The sequence below is a fragment of the Rousettus aegyptiacus genome, unplaced genomic scaffold, assembly GCF_014176215.1.
Source record: "Rousettus aegyptiacus isolate mRouAeg1 unplaced genomic scaffold, mRouAeg1.p scaffold_m13_p_3, whole genome shotgun sequence".
In the NCBI taxonomy this organism is placed as follows: Eukaryota; Metazoa; Chordata; class Mammalia; order Chiroptera; family Pteropodidae; genus Rousettus; species Rousettus aegyptiacus.
The window spans coordinates 142,191,919-142,212,805 of NW_023416306.1; the positions used below are offsets into that span (position 1 = coordinate 142,191,919).

At 39.7% G+C, this 20,887-nt stretch overlaps 1 protein-coding gene across 3 annotated transcripts in view; it reads left to right on the forward strand.

Moving 5' to 3' along the window:
* Positions 1-20,887, forward strand: part of DAAM1 (dishevelled associated activator of morphogenesis 1) — a 150,662-nt gene that overhangs the window by 77,074 nt on the left and 52,701 nt on the right. For all 3 annotated transcript variants that reach the window (XM_036218349.1, XM_036218351.1, XM_036218350.1), the window contains exon 4: positions 19,075-19,146. In XM_036218349.1, coding sequence (XP_036074242.1) covers positions 19,075-19,146 — 72 coding nt within the window. The remainder of the gene's footprint in view (positions 1-19,074; positions 19,147-20,887) is intronic.

Genomic DNA, 20,887 nt, shown 5'->3' on the forward strand with positions numbered 1-20,887 from the left:
AGGAGCATCTCTCCTGTGTGAGCCTCTGTGTGTCCCTCTTCAACCAGACTTCACGGCTCTGGTGGTTAGAAGCCATGTCTTACTCAGCTTCTGATCCTTTGACATGAATGTCTGATGAGTGAACCACTAAGTTCTCGTTACTGTTATACTGAACTGTCAAAAATCTGAAGCACATTAAATTTTCTACCTGAGCAGTTACAGTCAATAAAATCATGTGTGGGGTTTGGTTCCGGGGGGCTTTTGCTGAGAGACATGTCTAGCTGTTGTCTCTCAGCCGCTATCACGTCAGACCAAGTCGGAGCCTTGGGGTTTCTAATCCAGCCATAACCAGCAAGACGTTTGTGAATGAACATGTCCTCTTCTCCTCTTTCTCTTTGTGCTCATCTTACCAACCAGAAAACCTCTCTTATCTTGAACTGGTTGTCGTGGCTCAGGAAACAGATTAAAAACACTTGGGAAAAAGTTTTTAAATGAAAATAAAATGTGCTCTGTTCTGAAAGTGATGGTATTGTAAGGTCTTTAGAAACAAGGGGACATTTCACGGAGCCATCTTACAGACCCAGCCCCTAGAACTGGGAAGGAAAAACCTCAGGTGCTTGTGTACGCAGAGGACATTGTCTATTTTGGCTCATCTGAGTGCAGGCTTTTCCCTCAGAATTAGGAAGCAGGGATTGAGAATATGCGCTGGAGGAAAGGAAAGGGCAGGGAAATGGGAGCAGCTTACCGAGGGGAAAGTTTCCTTCTTTCCCAGATTTTATTACACCCTTGACAGCCATTGAAAGTTAATCATGGAAACTACTGCCCCTTAGATTAGAAAGGCAACCCCTGGAGAGTAGTAATGACCTTGGGCCTGCAGCTGCTGCTCATTTTTCAATGTCCAGGCCTATCAAATCCCCTTGCAAACTTTGTCTTCCGTGTGCGTGGTGGGGTTGGCTGTTGGAGGAGGATGGATATGGATGTGGCCACTGGCTCAGAGTCCCGTTTCTTGATGGATGGACCCTTCCTGCCGAGTACCTGGCCAGATTGTGCAGATCTTTGAACATACAGTTCTCCCTCCTAGCTTCATTCCAGCAGCTTGGATTCCTTATGTGACTTAGCAGTGGCATGGCTGAGTGGGAGAGCCATTTCAACCCTTTGGGGAGTCCTGTGGGCTTAAGGATCTGCCTCACTTTAAAATGGACAGTAGTGTTCCTTAACTTAAGGATTTTCTTGATTAGAACTTCTCAGGCTGTTAAAACTATACTATGCCTTTGGTCTGAAACTGACCCTATTGAGCACTTAATAAACTGAACAGGGGAGCCTTAAAAAATCCTAAGTATGGAAAGGGCATGATGTTTACCTCTCTTCCAAGAATGTGGTCTCCTAAGGGACAGGTTGGCTATCTCAGGATGGAGCCAGTAGTGGCCATCTCTAATGAGGACAACAGATGATTTTCCTTGGACCATCTATTGTGTGGCTTTTTCAAATTAGGCTTGTCACCCGCAAGCCAAACCCAAGGCTGAGGGAAAGCTACATACCCATGGTTCCTTCAGATTTTCCATCTTTCAAGATTAGAACTTCGAACATTACAGGCATTCTCACACATAGTAAAGCCACAATGTAAAGGCCCACAGAGCCAACAGAAACGGCCACATGAGTTGGTGAAAGGCAAGCTTTCTGTTTAAACGTACACAAGACTGGGAAATAAGATGGGGCCAGGTCTTTCTCAGCCAAGTGGCTCTTTTCCATCCAATAATGACTGGAGTCCCAGCAGTGGCTCTCTGCTTATCAGGCTCTGTGTTCATTTCTCAAACTTCTCTATCTAAGTCTCTGGTTGAAAACCTATTTCCAGAGCCAAAATGAAAGCAGCAAAAGTATTTCTGAGGCTAAAAGAATTGGAAAGAAACTAATTGGAATTTTGCCTAATTGAGTAATCTGGGGGAGAGCAAGAGATGGATGTTGTGGCCTTGTTGAAAATCCAAACAAATCTGTAAAAATGACTGGACTGGTTTGTCAGCCATGGTTTGCCATACATAGCAACCCACCGTCAAATTTTTTAACTTTCATGAAAGGTCCAAAAACAAGTCCTGTTGGTGGAGTTGGGGGTATTTTCAAATAGGAAATGTTTGTGGTTCTTATCTTTAAAGGTAATTCCCTTTTTAGTTCCAATCACAACATACTCTTTTGTTTAAGTGAGGTTTTTCCCAGTCTCCAGCCAGAAACTGCATCTGTTAACAATCTTTTGGATTTTAAACTGAAGCTTTTTAAACAATGAACCATCTGACCACGAAAGGCATCTGGCCCTGCTGTATTTGCTTATTGTTAACATGATTTTTTAAACCCTGGGAAAAGTAAGGACTAGGCCTTGGGAGAAGGGAAAACCGCACGGCGTGCGTGCGTGCGTGCGATGGCGGCGGCGCGGGCGGGACTCAGCTGCAGCTCCGCACGGGGGCCGCTGTGCTGCTTCTGTCACTTCGCGAGTCCTTGTAAATATCCAGAAAATACTTCTTCTCCCCTCCTGGAACTGCAGAGTTTGCAAAGTGAACGGGGCTGGACACTGTTAGCTGTAGTGACGTCAGATATTTGAGGCAAAGGTCAGGATTTGACAACTGTGCCTAATTTTTCCTCCTTCCACTTTGGATCTCTAAAGCCAAAGCCGCAGCACATGGCATTGTAGTCTTCGCATTACACGTCTGCATCTTTTCGTGTTGACGTTGGAGAAGGTGAATTTTAACTCTGCCGCTGAGTTTGTTTGACTGTAATTAAATCTTTCAAGAATCTTGCCTAAGCTGGCTTCAGTTCAGCTGTTGTGATTTGTGCAAAGTACTGATTTTGAAGACATCTAGGAAAAGCGGCTGAAAATTCAGCTGATACTTTTTTTTGGTCCTTTTATTTGGTTTGCATAGTCTAAATAGATCACTTTCTTGCCCCTCTCCCCAGAAAGTCATTCTCCTTTCACCACACACACACAGAGATTAAAGTTGTATCATGTATGGTCATGAGATGCAGTTCTTGGGTTCCCTGAGAATTGAGGCCCTCCTGTGTTTGGAGAGCAGGGAGGGAGTGGTTTGATCAAAACACAGATTTAAAGGAACGTATGCTAAAGTAGTGGAATTAAAGACGAGGAAACCATCAGTTTTCGACACAACTGTCAAATGAACCAGCTCAGAAAACTGAGAGATGGTATGTTAATCCTCTAGTTGTTCCCAGTATCCTAATGAGAAGCTACAGTGGGTAGGCTGAGGCGTGAAGCAATGGTTGGGCATTTGACCTGGAAGATTTGAGAAGGAGGAGGAGTTAGATACGCTCTTCCTTTTTTACTGTTTGAATATACATTGGAATGAGCTTTGGAATTTTAGTGCCCGCTTTGATATATGTCAAGATTTTGGAGTGGGAACCAGGAAAAGGGGGACAGCTAAAAGCCGAAGGAAGATCCAGGGGAAGGTGGAGGGAGCAGTTGCAGACCTGCCTGCTGTTCCACACCAGAGAGCTGAGCCAGCAGGGAGTGGGCAGCGACTTGCATGGCCTACAGAGTGGCGGCTGCTTCACTTCCACCCTCCACGTCTCCCAAGAGTCTCTCTCTCATGCCTCACTCACCCGGAAACCTGAAAGAAAGAGTGTCGTTCAGTCTAGCCACCTTGAACATTGAAAACCACCACATACTTCTATTGAAATTAGGAGGAAAAATAAATATTATTTAAAATGCAATAAGTGCTCGTGTTGTCAAGACAACCCTGGCACTTTTTTTCTTTGTCTAGCTCAGGGACCCATTCTCCCTAACCTCTCTCTCTTTTTACTCTTCCCTGGGGGGATTAAAACAAAGGTGAATCTGTAAATTACCTAGAGTTTTTCAATATTATATATCTATTTAGACAGTGGCTGTGAAAACATGGCTATCTTGACCCTGATGAGATTTCCTCAGTTTTCTGCCCAGCGACCCACAGGAGGCATGTTCCTCATTGCCCTTTCCCCACTAAGTAGCTTAATTTTGGACATCTTTTTCCTTCCAATATTACCAATTCTGTCACTTCGGTGGTGCCTACCGTCACCCCTGCTTTTTAGAGTCCAGAATGGTCCTGAGCTCATAGTTTGGGTTTTCATAAATGTTGACTTTCACTAGGTGCCCAGCTTCAGTAATGAAGAAGCGTAAGCAAACTTGCCCATTGAATGAACCAAAACATATGTCTTTCCTCTTTTGTACTTGGGGAAATGACCAAATCTAAAATATTGTAGACAACTTAGGGCGTCTTCTCTTTGGGTATTCCATTCTAGTTCTGTAGAATACTGTTTTTCAGGCTTGAGATACTGCAAGTGAAAGAACACAATACTAAGAGGTTCTATTAAACGAGTCATTTTTCACAAATAAGCAACTCTAGATTGAAGTGAGCCAGCTTTACAAGTGCCCTGTTCAGCAACAAAATTCATTCAGAGTCACAGCATTATAATTCAAAATTCTAGCTGTGTAATTTCCGAAGTTAAGCTAACAAAACAAAACTGTGTTGAGATAATAAAAGAATGTTCCAGCACAATTGCAAATACTGTTATTGATAGAAGTCTTAAACCTAATTACCAGAGCAGACATTCTGGGTTCCAGTAAATTGGTGCTCTGTGAAATCTCCGAAATAGAAAACTAAGAAACCTCTGATAACTTCCCCTCAAGTCATGGGATAAACTATTATTTCCTGGTTGATTATTTTATTTTGTACAATTTTAAAATATACAAAAAAAAGTACAGAATATTATAAACATCCATGTTTAATAAATGCCAACATTATGTCATACTCACCTTGGATTTTAAAAAAATAAAATAAAATATTATATAGTTGGATCCCAGTGGTGACTTCTGTTCTAAAGGTGATATGTGTTTCTTTTCCTCATGCATCTATTTATAACCTTATTCTCCTATGTGTTCAGATTGATGAAATGTTCCATCATATGGATATGCCACAGTTTAATGATTTTTATCCCCTTTGGATAATGCTTATTTCCAGTTTTTCGCTATTTAAAAAAAATTAGTGCAATGAAGATCCTTGTGCATCCATTCAAGAATTTCTCTAGGATTGACACCTAGACATATAATTACTGGGTCATTATGAACATTTCCACCTTTAATTGTTCTCCAAAGTGGTTGTAAGAGTTTATACCTGCAGTGGATTAGGTGCTGATCTTCTGAGGAACTAGTTTTTCATTGCCTTCATCAATCACTTTACCAAAGTTTGACTGTTTCAGGTATAAGAAACCGTCATTAAAGCTCTTCCATTTCCCCCCATGTGTCTTAGCAAATCGAATTGAAGCAAAAATTACTGGAATAGAAAATGTTCATTTAAAAAAGAAAAACCCAAGGTTTAGAAAATGAAAAGCATTCTATTCAAATACCCATCAAGCCATACAAAAGCACAAAATGTTAGAAGTACATAAAAATGGACAGTTCACTCAGCATTATGTTTGTTTGGTTTGACTGCAAAGGAAACTGCTCTGTGTGTAGTTCACTCTTCCTCTCCTTCAGACCTCTTTACACCCTCGGTTCCAGACCCAGACAAACTGTATTTCCATCTCCGGCAAGCTCTTGACTGATATATGCCCTCGCCAAACACAGGAAGTTCCTCTGAGGCATTGGCCACTTCCCTGATGGCTGACTACAGTGCAGGTGCAGAGGCAGCACGGCTGCACAAACAAGTGGGCCGGCTGTGGCCAGAAATGACACAATTGGTTTCTTTCTCCTCCTCTAACCAGCACATCTTTATCTTGAGCATCTCCTTATAAAAACTGGGAAAGCCTCTCCCTTTTCTTCCACCCCTTAATTTCTTTGCATATTAAGAAATTGAGATGTATAACTTGCTGACTATTTCCCATGCCTAAATTTTGAGCTAGTTTCTATGTACAAGTCAGTTTATAGGTTTAGGAATTGTTGATTCTTCAGTCTATAAATACTTTGTTCTTTGCAGCATTATAAAAACAGTGAACATGTATCTGCTTTGCGGATACCATAGTTCTTTGGTGCTTCCTCATCCTTGCATTTCCTCAGTGAGTAACCCCTTTACTCGGGGCTTTGCTTTCTTTGTAATTAGGAAACACCAGGCTGGAAGAGGGTGGGAGAGAATGACCATGTGCTCGCATTCACCTATAATCATTCAAACAACAATAAAAATAAGTGAGCAGTATACAGCTGAGAGTAGGAAAAAAGATATCTTAGTTGGACAAACCAGTTGCCATGGCGTCATGGGGAGTGTGGGGGTTGTGTGCCCTGTGGGGGTTGTGTGCCCTGTGGAGCTCTTTTCCTCTGTGGAATGAGAGCTAGAGAAGCAACTCTAGCACTTTGTGCTTGTCACCCATGTCCACATTGCTGCTGCACTATAGGGCAAACACTCCTGGAAGAGACTGGGAGCTCTGGTCTGGGTGGGAGCCCCGGGAAGGCAGTGGTTCTCAGCTGCTGCAGAGCAGCCATCTTTGGCTTTCCAATCTTAATTCTTAAGCAGGTTTCTTCCGATAGCTCCCTTTTGATAGCTCGAATATGGGACTGATTCCATTATGTGTCAGTTGCAGAGTTAGGAGTACATGACTCTCTTGGAGCTCTGTCTTTTCTGTAGAGTCCTTGTCAACAGTGCTGTTGTGGAACTGAGGTTCTAAATGCGACTATGTGAAGTCCTTCGAGCCCCTTGCCTCTGTGTGTCGAAGCATTTCACTTCCAGAATTCTGCATTCTACAGGTGTACAATTAATTGCACATTGAGTGAGGGGTGTCAGTGATGGCTATATCTGTGATGGCAAGGGATATTACTAGGTTTCATATCTGAGAATCCAGAACTAGCTGCCCATTCTGGTTATCACCAGCCCAATGGACCCCTGAGGGACAAACAGCATAGGAGACATTCCAGAACAAGGCACATCCCTTGTTTCAGTATTCCTTAGGACTGCGGCTTCCTTCCCTGGTTAACTGAGTGCACTACGAATGACCTTAAGCAGAGTTGGGAAAACGCTTTATCTTGGTCACTAACTCTGAACAATTGGAAGTTGAAGGCTGGAGCACTTTGAGCAGCATTCAGAGGTTATGAATGGGTTCAGTAGGAATAGTGTGGTAACCGATTAGCTATGTTTGCCATGACACATGATAGGAAAATATGTCATATGTAGCAGATATTTGCCATCCTTACCCTCGAGGGCACCTCTTGCCCCTAGATTTTAGTTGGATGTAAGTATCATATTTCATGCTTTTTTCCTTCTGGGTCTCTTCCTGGTTCTCTGCGGACTAAGTGCCATGGCATCTGCTTTCATAGAAAGAATGTCCCAAGCCTGCCTGACTTCACTATCTCCAGGAGACAGGTTTATGAAAGACATCAATGGAAGGAAGTTCGCACTTTGGAAGAGCAAAGAAGAACAAAACCACTTTTTCTTAGTTTTTCCTACGTATATATTTATTCTCTTTGCTAATAGCTCTAGCATGTCTAGTGCTATTGAATCCTTGTCATACTTGGTGCAGTTCAGAGCTTCACTTTCCTTGTGAAGTAAGAAGAAGTTTTGAGCTTCCAGGATAAGTTAGAATGTGCCACTAATACTTCTAATTTGGGGCTCTTCAAATTCCATATACTCCAGGAACCTAGTAATTTGTGGAACTAGAAACATTTCACAGTAGAAAGTCTACAGAAGAATACCACCAACTTTAAATTACAGTGTCTTAAATTCTGTAGTTGTTCTTCAATGCAGTACAGAACAACATTTGACTTAAGCAGTCTTAAGATGGTATTCTTTTATCCACCCTCAGATGTAAGGAAAAGCATGTTTTCTGTTTCTAAGATGTACTTCCCCATGTCCTCACATTTAGACATTTCTGAGACAACGACATCTTGCAACAGATGCTTTTCTTTTATATTTCTTTTGCTCAAAATGCTGTCATTAATTCAGTAGTATGCCATACAGTCGTGATGGCTCAAAATCAGAAATATGGTTATGACTCTCTTTCTAGGGGACAGTTAGCTCTGTTGCAGCATTTTTCACTGTCATCCTAAGAATGTTTCCATGAATGGAACATGCCTTTGTGGGCCTGCTGTTTCCCCTGATTCTCTTCTTAGTTTAATTACTGTTTCCCAAAGTCCTCTCTTTATAGCCTCATGTTAAGCATTATATTGCAAACCGTAAACACACTTTGATTGTTTTCCCAAGAGCAGGTTACAGAACATCAAAACCTACTTTATGACATTCTGAAAAGCTAGTCTGGTAGCAGCAAATCTGGTAGCAAGATGTGAGGCAACAAAGGCCATTGACACCACTGATTGGATTTCCACACTGCATAAGGGTTTAGTGATGTGTGTCCAAACATGTAAATTTACCAACCAGCTGGACTAAATTGTATCTGAGTCTGTAGCACTCCGTGGTGACATGTGGGTAAAAGACTTTTAACAAGCTACATAGAAGTAATTTGTTTTATGTCACTGTATACCTTTGTGTCATAGACAACAGGGGAATGTGGGCTTGTATCATTTCTGAAAATAATAATTGGAGAATGTTTCTTTTTCTTCTTGCCATGAAAATGAGAGGGAATTGTCATCTAAAATTGGCTTCAGATGTTGAAGTTATACTGATTGAGATTTTTTAGGCTCCAGTCATATTCCATGCTGTGAAGTGCTTTGCCAAAGAAATGACTTGTTAAAATAAATAAAATAAATGTCTCGTAGTTTGGGAAATGGACTGTAAAGTCTTACTTTTTAGTTCTAGGTAAAGGTTGTGGCTATATTCTTAGATATATCAGCACATATGAAATACATTTTTCCCCTAGGATCCTGTAGCATATGACTTGTAAGATTTGAAATCTGTAAAGTCAGCCGAGGCTTTTTCAGGAAAGGAGAGTATTGGAACAGACTGGGCCCCTGAGCTGTTTCAGAAATGCAGTTGGTTTCTTTAGTCTTGAAGTCATAGTTACTCTTTGTTCCTTTGCTGCTGTTCCCCATTGAGAGGCTGGATGTCTTTAAAGTGTCACTCTTGCTTTTCTGGAGTATGTGATTTGAGGGAGAACAAAAAATGGTAGCTGATGAACAAGTAGTGCAAGTCTGAGTTTTGATGTGCTATATTTCATTTCAGGTAATTCAGAAATTTTTGATGATTTTTAACTAAGGTAAATAAAGTTTGTGACAATAAGAAAATATGTAATATTTTGTGCTATCAAGGAAATGTGTCAAGGCATTTTTTTCCAGTGGAGCTTAGGAATGCTTACACTTGATTTTTATTTTGAAGCTAGAAGATACATTGAGAAAGACTGGAGATTAGTAAAAATGCAAAAGAGTTAATAATACTTGACTGTTTCTTTTTATCATAATGAAAAAAGAGTGAAATATATAAATGAGTACATGTCTTTGAAACTGTACTTGCAAAGACCGGGAAGTTATTGTCAGCATAAGTTTGTGATCGTGTAGGCCATTATAAAACTCAAATATTGGGTGGGTTAATGAATAAGGAAAGCAAATGACTTTTTAGATTCAATTCAGCATTGTGAATTTTATGTATGTTGAGCAGAGGATTTCTGTTCCTATTCCACCCTTGAGAAGCCCTAAGCTCAGAGTGTAGTGTTAATACCGCTCCCGAGTTAGGCTAACTGCTACTCCTAAATGGCATCAGGCTCCAGATCAAGCCATGAGGCAAAACTGGTCAAGTTTAGTTTTCTTTCTGGCTGGAGGTGGGGGGTGGGGGGGAGTGGGCCTAAACTCACTGAGCTCAAAGCTTTCCTTCCTTCTTTCCTTCCTCCCTCCCTCTCTGCCTGCCTGCCTGCCTTCCTTCCTTCCTTCCTTCCTTCCTTCCTTCCTTCCTTCCTTCCTTCCTTCCTTCCTTCCACAGTGAAGAAGTCTTAGAAGTACTCCCACAATAATTTGCCTAACAAATTACTGGAGAGGACAGAAGACCAGGTATAGCTGTGTGAGGAAGGGGGATAGTGGGATAGTCTCTGTGGTTTTAAGTCAGAGACTTAATGATGCCTAAATAGAAACCATACCACACAGCCTAGATAAGGCAACGGAAAAGGGTGGAATTGACGTGAAGTGATCCGGATAGGGTAGGTGTTCTTAAGCAAGAGCTTTGGGCAAGTCTGAGCATTTGTGGTAACTTAGGTGTGAGGAGCCTGGAGCAGTGTGTTAGTCATACAGTTTGTCCTCCACATTACACCTTTATAGATTGTGTCTTCTTCAATGAGGAGGTACTAATCACGCATCTCTTATTCATCTATACTGTAGTTAATATCAAAATGAGAAAAGAAGGTTTATTGAATGTTCTGTATGTGGCACTCTGCGGAGTGAGCTCCACCTTTTATTACGAGTTATTTAAAAAATCCGAACATTGTTTTAAAAAACTGATAGCAGTGCAAATAATTCTTATCCATTGAAATGCAAATTGTCTAATGCAGTTGATTTTTGTTCTGTTGATCAATTTTGTATCTATTAGTAAATAAATGCTTAAATATGTCTTTGCCCCTTAAATTATCTTTTGAACTTATTGCAACGTCTTACCAGTTCCCTCATTTGTTAATGAGTTCATTAAAATCTTTGACATCAGTACATGCCATGATTTTACCTTTGAAAAAATTATCCTCTATCTATATAGAATTTTTAACTTAGAGAATTGATAAAGAAGGGGCTAACATTATAAATTATCTGAGATCTTTAAGAATATTCTAGGCTGGAGCACATAATGTGATAACAGGAGACTCTCTGTGGGAAAATGTGCATTGCATATCGATTCTTTTATACCTGATTAGACCAAAGAAGGGGAAGGAGCAGGGTTCAGGGGGTCAGAAGAGGTCCCAAGCTTCACACATATTCATGGAAGAAGCTCCTATAATGTTCAAAGGGATAAAAATGTACAGGAGAGGAGCAGAGGCTCCAAGGGTAATCCAGACACCTGAAAAACAGTGTTCTAAAAGCGGCTTGAACTTCTCACAAAGATTCTTGGCAGCTAATGAGCCCAGTTACTTACTGTTCATCCATTTTCCATTCTGTTAACTTATATTTATGTTTCAGAGATAAAGTGTCCTCAATCTTATAGTAAGAAAATCAATTTTACTATTTAGTTTATGGCCAACTTTGCTAAAATATGAAAATAAAACAAGAACTATACATGTTTACCTCTGCTTTGTATAACATATATCTTTTATTTTATATCATAAATGTTATTTGCTATGGACCATCAGGAGAGCAAGAACTTGCTCTCTTTCTTCTTGGGGACACATTTTGGTCAGAAATCTTCCAGATGCCCTCTCAGGAGAGACTGCCTAGAGTTATACATCACTGACAAGCATGTGAGAAGAGCCATTTCATAAGACTTAAGATATATTTGTTGGAGTTAGTTTTGTGAAGAATGGACATGAGGGTGTGATGAACTTATGGAAAATTGGAGATTTATTTAGGAATTGAGGAAGATAAACTTGTGCTATACAGCCAGTGGAGAATTTTTGGCTTGGTAGAGAGAAGACTTTGGGAGGACATAATAGCTTTATTGAAATTGTTTAAATATTTGCTGGGTTATTGTTCATGGGAGAAATTACACTTATTCCATGTAGTTCCTAAGGGTAAAACTAAGGCCAACAAGTGCCTGAAGTTACAAGGAGACATCTGTCAATTCTGTATGAGGTAAATTTTCTAGCCATTAGTGAGAGTACTGGTTGCAAATGATATGGACCCTTTTGAAGCCTTCTCTCAGAGAGCATATGATCGATCACCTGCTGGTGACCTTATATAAAGGACCCCTGGGAGGGGAAACTTGGACTAGGGTGTCTCTAGGGTCAAAAACCTAGCTACATAATTATGTGATGGCTTTCTTTAAAAGCATACAGATGTTTTGTAGCATTAGAAAAAGTGGGACAGAGGCTTGCTTTTCTTCCATGATTCTAAATACTAAATGTGAAAATCATTGTTATTGCAAGTCATTCTCCATTCTTTCCAGAAAGTGACTGACATTCTCAAGCTTAGGAGGAGGTGTTGGATTTCCTGGTAGATGAAGAAGCTGCTGTTCTGTGTGGGCCCAACCGGATTTTGACAACAGATACACTTGATGTGTAATTGTGGCAGTGGCCAAAAAATGCAACCAGATTACCAGTCCCAGGAACTACATGACTGTCTTGAAATGTGACAACGTAGGCATTATTTTTTGAAATGAACTGGCACCCTTTGGCAAGCTTTGTATGGAGAATATAGTTTCAGCCCACAGTTAGGGGTTAGAGGTAGGCACTGGAAAAACTGAGTAAAGCAGCAGTCTCGGGAATCCAGGATGGTGGATCTGTTGATTCTTCTCTTCTCAATGAAAAATGAACAAGATAGACACTGTTGGGGATTTAAAGAACCAAATGATGCTGTGCTATTTTAACTACTTTCAAGGAGTTGTGAGCTTCATAAAAAGATAGACTTTACAGGCATGGTAGGTCCTGCTTCTTTTAGAAAAAGTGCAGGTTACCGGGCAAATTCCAAAAACTTAATATGAACTTATCCTAGCTTCTAGCTGGGGTTTACTGGAGATGGGGTAGCTTCAAGAAGAGGAGTCATTGGTAATCAAGTTAGAATTTTGATATTCTCTTGCCCTCTTGAGAGCCACCCTTTAGATTCTAGCACAGAGGTTGACAAACTGGCCAAGTCACCTGTTTTTTTATAAAGTGCTGTTGAAACGTAGCAGTGGTCATTCTTTTAAGGGTTCTCTTTAGCTGCTTTTGCACTGTACAGTAGCAGAGTTGAGTAGTTACATCTGGCTGTGCAGTCTGCAAAATTTAAAATATTTATTATCTGGGCCTTTACAGAAAAATTTGCCTACCCTGGTTTCTAGGGTGTGCCACACTTCATCATGGCCACCTTTTGAGAAGGTGCTGATTACACTATTACTGAAGCGGAGGAGAAAGTTACCAGAAATAACCAGCAAGTAATTAGCAAGGCCATCTACCAAACCTTCCATCTTCCATTGAACCTGCTTGCTCTTCCTTCCTTGTTCCTCAGATCCAGTTTTACCCACATTGACTCCTGTTTCCCATGATTCCCTTAAGTGTGTTAAAGGCCACACACATCATGGATAAATACCTAAGAGAATAAAATATGTAATCTTTCTGCCCAGAATTCTGTGAAAATTCTAGGCACAGAATGAATTTATTAATATGTGAGGGTGGACCCATGAAATCCACTACAGTAATGACAATTTAATGTAACAGGTGACTATTTTAATCGTTAACAAGGGATAGAATATCTTGATCATACATACGATCACAGTTAACATGGTTTCTAACAGCATTTTCTTTATAAATGAACAGGTTTTTTGTTTTGTTTTGTTGTTACTAATATTTGGCTGCCTTTGTCCTATAATGTAAATTATTGGAATGCAATTTCCTTCATACTACCATACTGAAGTAAGACCTCTCTGCTGTTGAAATTCATTTGTTTGAATCTTAATATGTCTCTACTTTTGGGGGTTGATAGTACTATTACACATTGCTAGAGGATTGTTAGCCAATCCAGACAGGGAAAAAGTATCTCTTGTCTTTTCTAACAAGTATTTATTGTCTACGAACCTCATGGGTATGTAAAAGTGCACAAAGAGACTTATGGCTTTAGTTGGCCAAGTGCTTGTTGCTTCAGTCTGTGATTTGTGGTCTTGTGAACAACCGTAGAGCGTGTCCTTTACAATTAATTGACCTTTGCACAGCATATTTTGGGCCTTACTAAAAGCATCTTAAACTGAAGAAAAACTATCAGTTCTTCATATTCTTACTTGGGAAATGATCCTATTAAATTTCAAAAGAATTTTTTCTTAAAGGCTTAATTTTTAAACTGTACTTCGAGTCCCACTTATATCACTGAAAGTCTTTAGCTACTACCAAGAAATTGTTTGCCACACAAATTCTTAAATGTTGAAATACAGAAAATTTCAGCATGTTTTGGGTACGTAAATCTTAGTCCAAATCATATAGTTTCTTTCTCTGAACAGATAGTCAACATTAGGATTACAGTGAGTTTTAGAAATAGAAAAGCCACTGAGAGAAGACAGAGAAATGTTTTTAAGTACATGCTGTGGGGAGCCAAGGGGAGTCCCGGGAGTAAAGGACGGAGACATCCCAAATGTTACAGGATCTGGATGCATTTCACGTTACAGAATCTGAAACAGTCCCTCGATAATATATTTGGTCATTTTTGATATCATTACATAACTCTACTTCATTCTTTGTTATTGGTACAAAGTAATTTATTCAACCATCTCCCTTTTCATGTATTTATTAACTTTATTATTTACTAATTCAAACATTCACTGCAGTGAAAAAAAATCTTTGTAATATATATCTATGCAATGTGAATATATATCTATGCAATGTGAATATATAATTATGGGGTAAATTCCTGAAAGTAGACTTACAGGGTCAAAGGCTGGGTGTGTTTTAAATTTGAACAAGTACTGCCAAATATACCTCCAAACTATTTTTACAGTCTTAGTTACGAGGACTTAGAGTGACTGTAGTTGGAGATTCTGAAATAGCATCATTATCAACCTAGCTGACATTTATTGAGCATGTTCTGTGTATACTATTCCCAGTGCTTTCTTTACTTTTATTAGCTTATTAAATCCTTACAATCTTCCTGTGAGGTAGACACCCATTTTACACATAAGGAAAACTCAAACTGAGTCACACAGAGAGGTTACTTAACTTACCTGCCTATAAGTCACTTGAGGTAACGTGTGACCGAGGGTTCAAATTCAAATTCATGTCTGTTAGTGGTGGTAGAAGTGGCACGTAGTCAGCTCAGGCTGGTAGAGAAAGATGATAATGAAGTGAGAGACAGAAGTCTGGGCTACAGCTCTGAATGTCTGCCTCAGAAACAGTGCAAAGAAGGAAATAATGCAAAATGTATTCTTCTGGGCAAAGTGAAATTGAGAAAAATAAACGCAGTGTTGTGCATTTAAAGAGGAAAGGGGAGGATCTCTTGGACATTTTTTACGAGCCACTGCCAGGGATTTGGAATGAAGAATGTGCCAATTGGAAATGAAATGAGGTTAGGAAGACTTATGTATTCCTATATCTTCTAAATGAGTTGGTTGGTTAAAATCTGATTTAAGAAAAAAAGAAAAGGATCAGTGTTCTTGAAAGTCTTTGTACTATACAAGTTCCCTAGCAAAGAGGTTTTTGTTTTGTTTCATTGGAATTTGAGAAAATGGGAACAACGTGGACAACCAAGAGGTTAAAACAGTAGTCAGAGTAGGCTAAAAACCAAAGGCAAATTGTCAGAGTGTCCATCTAGCAGGAAATTTTGTCCATGAGTATTCTCTTATTGATGACTATCAACCTACTAAGGAAACAAGATGAGTTGGATTAGAGAAATAATAAAACAATGTTGAGATTTTTTTCCCCCTCTAGATGCCTTATAGAGTTAGGTAGCTATTGAAAGTTAAGAGCTTTCTAACTGAGTCACTGAACAACATCAATTAAAATTAAGTTTTCAGTTTTAGAAATTGGGCCATCTAAGTACAGTAAACACTGTATTTTCATGACATCTTATTATTAGAACTATATAGAATCTTGGAGCTTGTAGAGACTTTAGAAACAATTGGTTTCACCCTCTTATTTTGGAGAGAAGAAAAATGAAGCCCAGATGAATTCAAACTTACTGAAAAATGCTGATTAAGTAAACCAAAAGGTAAGTTCTGGAATCTCATCTTCATATGGCTTATCTGGCCATTATTCTACTGTACCATCTCTCTGGAAATCATTTTATGTTTGCAAATATTCTCAAAAACCAATTATCAATGGAAAGTTTAAAATATATCAGTTCAGTTCTGATGATCTAATAGACCTTCTGAACATAGATATATAAGCTTAGATGGTTATTACATTTTCAAGAGGAAACAAAACTAGATTTTAATATAAATTATCCCTTTTGTAGGTAGAACAAAATCACATTTCACATGATTGCTAAAATTGGTATTCCCATAGGGCAACCTTCTCTAAGTGTCGTTGTTGACCACAATCTGTTTTAAAAGAGAGGAAAAAAACGACTTTCTTAAAAGAATAGAATAAAGGCAATATTCTTCCTTACTAGAGAAAAATTCTAATGGAATTGCTAAAGGAAGTAACCAAAAATAGGGTTAGGTATGTATGGTCTGGGGAGGGATTTATTTATGGTTTCAGTGTCCAGAGCTGCTCAGTGCTATCTGCTCATCTCCAAGTGCTCTTGAGAAATCCTCATGAATTTGGCTTTTCGCCTGAGGTATAGAACAGAATAGCACAGGTTAGGAAAACGTTTCTTAAGATTATAAAGATGAGTAGAGTAGGCCATTGATAGATGGCCAGAAGAGTTCCCATAGAACGAGTCTAGAGAGAGGAGGATCAGAGGTGACCCAGGAGAGACATCAGGCCTTAAAATAATATCCAGAAATGTTAAATATAACAAAAATAGCCATAAGCGTTTAGGGAAAGGCAAACTCATTTTCGGCCATTAGCCGTGTTTGAGTTTCTTATATAATGTGAAATGGTTAAGACTGAAAGGCCCGCTTTGCACTTAATGTTTACTGCTTGTGATTCATCTGAGGTCCAATCATAGAAGTTGCACTGATTTTTTTTCAGCAGGAGGACCTTTGGCAGCTCACCTCTCTTCTCTTTGCCTCTTTTTTCCTTTTTAGTAAAATGAACATTATAACAGCACCTCCCTCGTAGGGTAGAGCAAATGCAGAGCACAATGCTTAGAACAGTGTTTGACATGTAGTAAGCTATATATGTGTTGGATATTGCTGTTGCTTCCATTATAACTAATACAGTTTATACAATCTTGTATATCTTTCCACTTGTTTCTCCAGAACAAATAAATAGAATTGAGACAGATGGTTCAAAGAATAATACCTGTTAGCATCTGGTAATATATAGGACCCAGTTGCCTTCCAGGAATGTTATTCATGTTGCACTTCCATCAGGGGTTTCTTTCATGGACTTCTCAGGAGAGTGTCTCCCTTTGACATGTCTCAGTGTCCAGGGCTGCTTAGGGGACTTCCAGGGAACAATTGCATTCATCTCCTTCTATTCTGTGCTTCTGTAGCAGCCACACAAAGTAGGAGAGAGTTGATTCACAGATGTGAGTTTCACTCGGCGACTGTAGCACATACCTGTATAGAAGGACCAGGAGGACATAGGGGAAACTGGAGATACATTGCTGAAATGTAGAACTCTAAGGCTCACCCCCCAGACATATAGTGATAACAGTACATTTACAAGAAGCTTTCACATACACTCATTTGATTTTCTCAGGACTGAGGCATGTGAAATAAAAATGAGTCTTTCTTCCCTTTATTTTGACTACAGTGTCTAGATCTATTCTTAATCTGTTTACATTATTAAAGTGTTTCCAAAGTGTAAAAATTTCTTCATATATACTAATATTCAGTTTCTAAAATGATCTCTGTTCCATAACCATGACTATTAAGCTTACAACAGAAAGGCTCTCATGGGACCCCAGACATGCGGTGTGATTTTTGTTTGTAGTTTTGGAAATTTGCCCTAGTTTGGGGGAATGAAAAGATCTGGCACCTTCTGTTTTACTTTATAGGTTCAAATACCATGGAATACCAGTATGGATTTTGGCTTGCTGGATACATTGGTAACAGTGAGGTTTTGCCAACTTTAATACTCCATTTTAAGAGGAGAGAAGGGGTCAGCATTTACACCACCATTGTAGCTAGTTTATTAACATGTTAAAACTCATCAGATTTCCTAAGCTTTTAAAAACCATGGAAGTGTAATCCAGCCCAACTTCAAAGCTGCTGCTGCAGCCTTTGTCCCCATCATCTGGCTTGTTCAATCCAAATGAAATTCATGCAACTGCCTAAGTTCAGATATCAGTTACTTCCAGCTTTTAAGGCACTGTAAGCAATAGTTACTTTGCCCCCTTTTTTTGTGACCACTTGAAGAATAGTTTTGAAATTAAGTTTCTTTTATTTTTCCCAAGTAGACCTTCCTAGAAAGATTTGCTTAGCAAAAATGTTGAGGTTTTTTGTTTTTGTTTTTTGAGGTAAATATAGGACTGAAATTAAAAGCCCCACCTAGAAACTGTTCTCCCAGGGATTGGGATTCTGACATCAGGAAATAGGTAACTACTACTTCACTGTCCCGTAGCAGCTTGTGTACCTGTCTAGCATCTTCTCTAGGGGACAGGGATATCGATGGTACTAAGTGCTCTCTACATACGAAGCTCAAAAATAGCTGAGTTTGTTTGATCACACAAGTGACTTACAGCACATCTATTTGCAAGCATACGTGGAAATCCCTGACCACAATGCTATCTTTTGATGGGGGCTCTGATGGTGTTGCCTGAGTTTTATTGAGGTTTGAGGTATAGGTTCAGACTGGCACAGATGTCCTACCCACAGAAGCCCGAGGGGCTCTGGTGCTGGATATAAGTTACCCCGGTTTGTAAGATGCAAGACTGGCTGGAGCAGTTTAGGAGTGAGTTCCTGAATTCCTTGGGTTTCAGTTCTCTTCAGCCCAGACGGATTGCATTTTCTATCCAAACTCAAAATCTGTCCCAGCATGAAGGATGGGCCTGAGACTAATGTGGTTCATTTGACTACCTTGCATTCGATGTCATGCTTTCTTCTCCCTCCTCATCTGAAGCAGTACCTCGTTTTGGTCACATCAAATGAAACCCTTCAAAATTTTTACTGTCTGCTGGCGTCTGAATAACTGAAAAAGTCTAGTTAACAACTGGACAAATCCTGTGGTCATTTTTTAAGGCAGCTTTTCATCTCTTGTGGATTTCATCCAGACGAATAGTCCAGCAGTGCTGTCCTCAGTGTGACACGGGACTTTCACATCCTTTGTTCTTGTGACAACCACAGTGCCCTGCCCAATGTTGTTGTGGCCCTGAAGGAAAACGACTTCACACCGTGATGTGGCTAAGTTCCCATTTAAATGACTTCCGTACTCTCTGTGGAAACTGGGTCGGGGAGACCACCCTTGTAAAGCGGACAGTCTGATTTAAAGCCAACATTTACAGACAAATATTTTCTATCTCAGTTTGTGTGGGCCATTGTCTGGATGCTCTGGAAATCAGAAGACCATCATGTATATACATCTGATGGTTTTTCACCTGTGTTTTTCTCTCTTCAGGAGCAGGAAGAAAACAAGGGAGCAACAAGCTGGCCTGAATTCTACATCGACCAGCTGAATTCCATGGCTGCTGTAGGTATACTTACTGTTCTATGACGGTTTAAAATGAAGTCTAGTACGAAGCACACAGTTGCATAATAAATTCACTCGAGTAAGAACTACCAAATGTCATTGTCTTTCCAAACTCCATTCCAAATGTCCCCTGTTGGGAAAGGGGGAGATGCAGGCAGGAGTGTACTTGGCAAAGTGCTTTTTTTCCAGTATGTTTTAAATAAAATCAGCACACACTAAAGTATAAGTGAGTTTAATGTTATAAGAGGAACTATAATCTTAAATCTGGCTTATGTTCAACTGTAATTTGCAATTGCTCTTACCAATCATCTGGAATTTAGTTATGGCAGCACAATTCTCAAAGTTATTGCCATTTAAAAATAGTGCAGTAAAACCATTTCTTCATTGTTCTCCTTCCGTTATCTTTCTTACCGAGGACTTGCTTAGTTCCTGGCTTCTTGATTTTCCCAGGCACCAAAGTACTCTTTTACTTCTATAAATAACAAAAGGAGTTCATGGTACAAGTGGTTTAATGAAGAGACATAATAATAATAATAACAACAATACTGAGATGTCCTTGGAACATCTTTGGTATATGTATTTTTGGTGCAGTGATTGCTTAAAATGCATTCTCGATGTCTAAATTATGCATTCTGCTCACATGGCTGTCTCTGTGATGTCAGTGTTCAGAACAGCTTGAGGGGCACATATTGATCCCAGCTAAAATATGCAGTAGAAAGCAAATCATCAGCCTCTGAGCCTTACTTAGTAGCTTAAATCCTGTTTCTGCTAATAAGCATTAGAGGTTGCCCACAGTAGAACTGTCTCTGCCTCAGTGGGCACATTCATGATTTTAAGAGTCGACTTGTTAGATTCGACTTTGCGTTTATACTATCCATGCAGATGACAGCTCCATAATACTTATCTCTACCTCCTTCTTCCTTGCCTTCCCCAGAGTCCTTGTGGAGAATTAATTTCTTATCACTTAAAGCAAACATTTTGCTGCTGCTGCAAAAGTTAAAAACTGACTAGAATGTGTGAATCTTTCACACTTTTGCTGAACTTTCAGAGGCTTTGACTTTTAGTAATGTCCTCTTTTCTAGCTTTTTCTTTAAAGATGCTTCTTCTGCTGTCATACAACGAATAATAAACAGCCTGGTAAATGCGAACAGGGCTGTATAAATTATAGAGGGTTTTGTCTTGAAAGTTTCTAGACTAAAAGCACAGCAGAAAAGAGCAGAAAATAACCGCCAGATCCTCCTTATACAAGGCATCCTGCACAGTGGCAGAGATGAGGAAAGGCCACGTTCAACATTCATATGACTATGTTAGCAGAATGCGAGGCTCATGATGACCACCTAAGCAATAAGAAGTTAGAGCCATTTACATTTCCTGCATGTAAAGGTTATTTTCTGAATTCTTGTTCCCGGCTGTTAGGGGAAAAGACTGTCAGGCAGACTGTCTCTCTTTCTAATTAAGTTGGCATTGTGTGAGGTTCTAACAAGGGCAGTTGCTTCTTTGTTAATGAATTTACTTCTATAAATGGAGAAGTACTAAACGTTACGGATTTTCCCTTTCTTCAGTTTTTGGGGCAGTTAGGTTCATTTGTCCTTTACTGACTGATTCCATGCCTTATCTAGAGCCGACCAGTTCCTGTCCTGCACTAGGGTCCACGCCGTGCCTGTGAGTGGCACTCCTAGAGCCCCTTTCTCCTTCGTCAGCTCCTTGGACAGCCCGTTGCCGTAATCATGAGCCGTCTACT